The sequence below is a fragment of the Podarcis melisellensis genome, assembly GCF_964234715.1.
Source record: "Podarcis melisellensis genome assembly, chromosome: 11".
In the NCBI taxonomy this organism is placed as follows: Eukaryota; Metazoa; Chordata; class Lepidosauria; order Squamata; family Lacertidae; genus Podarcis; species Podarcis melisellensis.
The window spans coordinates 16,896,253-16,903,365 of record NC_138543.1 but is presented as its reverse complement, the minus strand read 5'-3'; the positions used below and the strand labels follow the sequence as shown (position 1 = coordinate 16,903,365).

Sequence of the window (7,113 nt, the reverse complement as noted above, 5' to 3'; positions counted from 1 at the left end):
CCTGGCTCCTCTTCCCGCTTGTTTTATTTTAGAGGTCATTAATCAATGAAGAAAAACACACCACCGAGTCTCACCTTTTTGCATGTAATACAAACACTTTCCCCTTCCTTATTTATTTCTCTGGGAATGGATTCCTAACAAATATTCGCGGATCGATCCGGTGGAGGGGGCGATGGATTTTTATCAAAGTTTGACCGCTCGCGAAACCGATCGATTTGATTTGTTTCCAGCGTTCGTCCTATAAATAATAATCTTTTTTCTTTCTTTTATGGGGGAAAAAATCAGATGAGGAAGACAGCGCGAGGAGGCCAGGTGTGTGCGTTCGTGTGCGTGTTGTGGGCGGGTGTTCATAGGATATAAGCTTTTGCTGCCTCTTTAAACGCAGGAACTAGCGAGAAAGTAAGAGCACGCGCTGAGAAGAGGCACATTTAAAGGAAATCAAGAAGAGGAAAGCGAGGCACAACGCGCGCTGGCGCGCACCAAACTGTCTGGCGAGGCAGATGCAGAGCGAAAGGGTCAAGCTCTTTGCTCGCGCGCCTGTCGCTGAGCATCCGGACGCAGAACCGGCCTCCTGTTAAAATGCGCGTGCACCGCCAGGCTCTCTCGCTTCTGCGCTGACCCTAACAATCCTAAGCAGCAGTGTGTGTGTGTGTTCCACCTTGTCTCCCCAATTCTTGGGTATCTTATTTGGGCCATTATATTTCATGGCTATTCCTTGCCCACTTTTAAGAAACGTGGATCACCACGCCGATTGAATTATGTACCTCTCTGTGCAAAGAAAGAGGAAAAGCAATCCCCTGGGCAAAGGGGAATCGATCTCCTTGTCCCTCGCTGCATGAATGACAGCGGGAAAGTAGGGAAAGTTGGCTCGGGAACCGAGAGACGTCATCGGGTGCTGGAAGGGACACACGTGGCCGGTGCAGGTCAGATCCAAAGCCGCCGCAAACTTTCGCGAGAGAGAGCGGAAAGACCTACACAAATAATAGTAAGCGCCGTCGGTTCCGCAACGTCCGAGGCCTTAATTCATAAGGAAATTGGGAGGAGGAGCGAAGGGTAGGATTGCACTAATCCGGCATAAACCCCTATTTAAAGTTCGGGTTTAATGGTGCGGGATCTCCGAGGGAACCCTGATCTCCGGCTAGGAGAGCGGATTGCATCCCGAAAGGATCCGTTTGATTCGTTCTCGCAGACTGCCTCTCTCCCTCCTGCAAACAGCCTGTAAGACAAATGCAGCTATTGACAATGCATTTAAGCGCCAGGAAGGGAGATGAGCAATCCTAGTTGGAGGTTTGTTTTCCCCTCCCTCCTCCCGCTTTTCCCACTTCGCATCTGAAGGGTTATTAGCAAAAAAAAAAAAAAAAGTGTATTTATGGAAGGAGAAGGCCAATAGTTGGAATCAGAGAACTGGACCCGGACCTAGAGACCACCTAAGGGCCTGTTGTCATTCTCAACGCGTTAAATTATAAGTGATTGAAAGCGATACAGTTACAAATGAAATTCAGGCAAAATAAAAGTCGCTGAGAGTTCAAACTTGCGCAAGAAGTCCCATCCTGCTTCTTCAGTCACTATGCCTAGGATCGTAGCCTAAAAGCGGCGACAGAGTTTAGATCAACGCAGTAATTTTGCAGGAACTCTTCGAATTATTCCTGGTTTTGTAGCGCATCATCGACCGTCTTACACTCAAGAGTTTAAGAAAACTTGTTTTCGCGGGTCCCCTCTCTCTTTCCTCCACCCGCGTGCTTAAAAAAGCAACAGAACTTTTTCTTTTTAGAAAATGACGACTTAGAAGGGTGGTAGGAGTGGAAATTCGTAATATTCGAGGCGATCGAATTGATCAAGGGCAGCGAAAGGACTTTGACAATCAGCCAGCTTTAAATTTCAGAAATCAGAGGCGCTGGTTCCTTCTCCGTTCCTCCCTCCGTCCGCCCCCCTTTAGTTGCGTGTTTGCCTTTAACTTAGGTGTTATCAATCTATTTGGAAAAATGACGAATGACCTTGTCACAGTGACGCCAGTCAAAACATTCTCTCGCTCTGCCCCGCCGCCGCCTTTTGTCCTAGCAGTTCTGTTCAGATTTGTGTGAAAGTGTCTTGCCTTGGACGCAGACGAAAACTAAACAGCACCAGCGTTTCCCAGGCTCTCTAAAAAAAGCAAGGAGTGTGGAGCAGTGAGGGAAGGGTGGGGGGGCAGGAGGAGACACGGGCTCCGCAAACACTTGCCTGCGTGGGCTATTATTCATTGCTAAACGAGGAGCGTGGAACATGCGTCCTCGGACACGCGTGACGCAGGGAAGCGGGTCTAGAAGCGGAACCATTCATTTCTGTCTGAGCAGAAAGCGCTTTTTGACAGGCTGTGCGCGCTAAAGCAGATCAATGCCCCGCGCAATCTATCCGCCTTGCAAAGGAAGCACAGCAGAAGTTGGTTGGGGGGAAGTTTGTCATATGTATTCTTTTCTTCCCCCTGGGTTAGGTTTACACGCTACACGCAGTGTGCTCATGCTCCGAATTATGAACAACCCAAGGAAAGCGCGGGCTGGTTGGGGTACAGGAAAATGGTTCAAACGTTGACCTCGCCTGAAATCCCATCGTGTTTAGCTTAGCCAATGAGACTTTAAGGGAGCAGAAGCGCGTTCGTTGGTGCACACGACCTCCAGTTCCTAACTGCTGGGCGTTTATGTGTCGTTTTGAGCAAAGGCCCGGCGACTGCGCCTCAAACGCTCAGCACGTTGCTGCACGAGTTATTCTGTAAAAACTGTTTCATCCTGGGGACAGGAGGAATGGATAAATGGATGAATAGATTAGCACCTTCCATTTGGAGCTGCTCTTGGCCAAGGGATAGAATAACAGAATTGCAGAGCTGAAAGGGACCCTAAGGATCATCTAGTCCAACCCCCTGCAACGTCAACATAATGACGGAGTCCACAAGGCGCTTCCTTAGGCCTGGAAGCGGCTCGGTGCACGTTCTCCTGGCACCGACCTAAGTGGCTTGTGAATCGCAAAAAAGCGGTTTGGCTTTGAAAGAGGACCGTGTTTAATTCCCTGTTTCCAACAAGGGGAAAGTTATGAACCAATGGTTTTATTCGGCAGCTAAGACCTGGGGGATGGGGGGGGTGGAAGATGGGGAAAGGTGGGGCGGGGCGTGGGGGGAGAGAGTCGAAAGCCAAGCACTGGAATACCTCTGAGCCGACGGGACATCCAGAGACCAGCAAGGCTGATCTGTGGGGTGGGAGGTGGGGACTCCGAAGTTTTGCTCGGTGGAGCCTGGGGGGCTCTGGGAAGGGGCTCGCCTTGGCAGACTTTCAGGGGTGCCAACTTGAATCGAATACGGAGGGAGGGGCAAGTAAGTCGCGCCCCACATAATCGATCACAAGACACGGCACACCATTTGAATGGACCCTGGCCATCCACTGGGGGGACGACGACGGACCACGCCCCTCAAATATTTATTGGGGGGCGAAGGGACCTCGACCCCTAGCAGTTGGCTCCTGGGGACGCTTCACCCTCTTCCGGAACCCAGAGGTCTACCAATGACCCCCAACCCTGCCCCTAAGGCAGATTCCCTCCCTTCCCTCCAGCCGTCTGGCAAACGACGGGAGCAGCAGCAGCAGCCTTCTCGCCCTGTTCAAGAATCAGGCTGCTCTGAACTTAACCTACGCGAGGTTGCGCGCGGCGGGGAGGGTGGGGGTTTTGTTGCGAGTTTAAGCAGCGCTCCGATCCGCCGCTCTTTCCCCCTCCCTCTCCTCCCTCTCCCTCCTGCCTCCCTCACACGCTTGTGTTTAGTGCTGTCGTAAAACCCACGTGTCTCGCCCGGAGGCTGCCAGAGCGCCGAGCGCAGCGGAGCCCCGCCGCTCCTGCCGTAGAGCGCCTCGGCGAGAGCTAGCGAGGAAGACGCTGGAGATCTCCACGCGGGACAGCCTTCCCACGTCCCTGCCGTCCGAACCCCGCTCGGGCGCCTCTCCGGCTGCTTGAGCGGAGCTTTTCGGGAACATCATCTCTCCAGCCCCCCCTTCCCCACCGCCCCCACTTTCTTTCCCCTCCACGACCCTGGATCTCCTCCGGGAAAGAAGAGCCCTGCGCGCCTTCAGATCCGGGTAGCCCACAAAGAGATCCAGGTAAAAGAGAGGCGGGCGGGAGGCTAGATGGCTGGGGGATCAGGGTAAGAGATCTGGCGGGATCCTTCGCCTTCTGCTCAAGTTGCCTCGCCGCGCGCCAACTTCTCTCCGGGACGCTGGGGAGAAAAGTGGCCTGGCGCGTTTGGCTGGCTGCTCGCTTCCCGTTTCGTTTTGCGATCTTCGGTCCCTGGAAGTCCGTGGGGACTTCCCTCGCCCCAGAACTTGGCAGGATGGGACGGTCCGGGGTGGGGCGGCGGAAGGAGGTGGGTAGTTCAAACGCGATCCGGAATGTTACTCGCCTGGGAGCAATTTGGGAATGGGGAGGCCAGATCCCTGGCAAGAATGGGTGCCCCGGGGTCGCTTTCCTCTCCCCCCCCCCCGAAACTCAGGATCGCGGCAGACGTTGAGCCGTTGGCGGGCACCAAATGCGCCTCCTCTCCCTCGCGGAGCGGCTGCTGAGAGGGTCGAAGTCCGTCGGGAGTAGCATCCTTCAGACTCTGAGCCCCTCACCGCCGGACGCCTTGCGGAGCGCAAAGTCCCGACGGCGCCTCTCACGGCTCTTTCTCTCCCCTCTCCCTCTCCTCCTTCCTCTCCTCCAGGCTCGCAGAGATGCTGAAGCCCGGCGATCCCGGCGGATCGGCTTTCCTCAAGGTGGATCCCGCGTACCTCCAGCACTGGCAGCAGCTGTTCCCGCACAGCAGCCAGCAGCTCAAAGGCGGCGCCGGGCTGCTAGGTCACCTCCAGGCGCCCGAGAGAGCCGTCGAGACCCAGGCTGACAGCCTCCGCCCGCTGCCGGCCTCTCTCTCGTCGGCGGCGTCCTCGTCCTCTTCCTTGTCCTCCTCGTCGTCGTCTTCCTCCTCCTCCTCCTCCTCCACACCGTCGTCCGCCCCGTCTTCGTGCGCCGTCGCCTCCCTGGCCAGCTTGACTGCGCTGCCGGTGGCGCAGATCCCCGTCTTTGGACCGATTCAGAGCTCCGATTCCCCGACGGGAGCCCCGGTCGCCCTCCTGCAGACCAAGGACCTGGGCGGAGGCAGCGGGGTGGCCAAGGGCGGCGAGAGGGCGCCGGCCCGCTTTCGCTGCACCGCCGAGGAGTTGGACTATTACCTGTATGGGCAGCAGCGCATGGAGATCATTCCACTCAACCAGCACACCGGGGACCCCAACAACCGTATGTACCCCCTTCCAACCCTCCCGACGCGCGGCAGGGCACAGCCACTTTGGCTAAAGTTTGGGGTGCAAATGTTTCATATTGGGGGGGGGAGAGAAAGAAGGACCCACTCTCAAAAGTGAGAGAGCCACTGAACTCAAGAGAGCTTATGGAAGAAGGCGCTTACGTCAAGGAGATGAGTAACCATATAACCTTTAGAAGGCAGCCCTGTAGGGAAGCTTTTAATGTGCAATGTTTTATTATGTTTTTATATGTGCTGGAAGCCGCCCAGAGTGGCTGGGGCAACCCGGTCAGATGGGCATGGTACGAACAATAAGAATAAAATAATTAAGCCCTTGACTCAAAACTAAGCCCTGCAGTGGGGCTTAGTCCCAGAGATATCGCGTGCGTGAGATTGCAGCCTAAATTAAGGGCACCCCAAACAGAATTGGTCACCCAGCACACGCAGACTCTCCTAGAATTACTACTTGGAACTAAATAAAACACTTCAAGATGCAGCCTTTAGACGCCTCCTCGTTGCAGAATGCCCCCAGATGATCGCTGGGAAACTTTGTAACTTCCCCCAAAGTCTCAAGAGCACATACTCCGAAATAAGTCCCACTCCCAACAACGGGGCATTGGCAAGGCAGGACTTTATGGTCGTCTGAAGCACTTAGCGCTATAGCAGGACTGGAGAGTGACCGGCTGCATACCGAATGTTTTCTAGAACTTTGCTGAAAATAGGGTGGTTGTTGTTGTTTTAAAAAAATGAATATGTTTTATTTAACTATTGTATGGAAAGCTAAAATGTGTGGAAGATGTTTTTTTCTACACTGAGAACAAGCAAACAAAAGTTTTGCTTTTTATAAGGGAACTACTTTTTTTTGTCCCTTTAAAAATACTGTATCCTTTCCCCTTCGGCCCTTGTTCATGCCAGTAGCACAACGCAGCTGGGTTTGCCTTCTCAGCGTCAAAGGCACGTTCGTTCCCTAGGAAGTTTGTTTTCAAAAGTATAAATGTCAAAAGCCTAATTGGGTGTCAAAACCAATATGCTATGGGGGATTTCAGAATTACTGAGACCGCCACATTGACCTTAAAACAAAACAAAACCGGGGAGTCGAAAAGCCCCCCTCGTGAGATTTAGGCTGCAACCCCATGTACACTTACCCTGCTGTAAGTTTAAACGGAGTAGGGCTTACTTTTGAGTAGACACACCTAGGATTGCCCTGTTACGTTTATTTTTTGAAGTGTGGATTTGACCAAATACCCTTTTCTCAATTACAGCATGTTCCTTTACTTGTACGCCTTTGGAATTGCTTGAAATCTTTTCAGCTGTCTTAAATAACATTATGTATTATTATTGGCATAGTTAGGAGCAATCAACCTTATCAATGGCACATGCGTAGCTTTTAAACACTATTTCTCCTGTTGAAATAAGGGTTTGGTTTTTTTAAAGTATTTTTCTAGTTTCACGAACTACGGTTAAACAATCTTTGCACTTGGATGAATTTACAACCGATCCTCACAATATTTGTACGACAACAAATGCTATCAAAACGAGGAGATTTGGAGTAAATGGGCTCTGGGCTGAAAGAGGCAAGCTCAGAGACTTTGCAAGGACTGGGGGAAAGAAGCCCGCAACTTGTTTAAGCAGAAGTAATTGCATTCTAAACCTTGCTGGACGTAAATGGGATGGAAATCGGTTTAAACATAAACAGTCCGGTTTAACTGGTCAGTGCATGGAGCAGGAAAAACGCAATTTCAATGTAACTTAGAAAGTTTCTGTATATATTTTTTTCCAACGAGTTGAGGAAACTTCCCAGTGCTAACGGTAACGCGGGTGGTTCTTTTTAATTG

The 7,113-nt window shown here is 52.2% G+C and overlaps 1 protein-coding gene across 5 annotated transcripts in view; it reads left to right on the top strand.

Annotated features, from left to right (window-relative positions):
* The first annotated feature begins 284 nt into the window (after window positions 1–284).
* PRDM6 (PR/SET domain 6) overlaps window positions 285–7,113 on the top strand; it is a 97,690-nt gene continuing 90,861 nt past the window's right edge. For 2 of the 5 annotated variants that reach the window (XM_081930617.1, XM_081930616.1), the window contains exon 1: window positions 4,254–5,277. In XM_081930617.1, the coding sequence (XP_081786743.1) occupies window positions 4,719–5,277 (559 nt within the window). In that variant the 5' untranslated portion in view covers window positions 4,254–4,718. Of the gene's footprint in view, window positions 313–3,452; window positions 4,110–4,253; window positions 5,278–7,113 lie in introns of those variants that run through there. The other 3 variants (XM_081930614.1, XM_081930613.1, XM_081930615.1) reach the window with 3 other exon arrangements.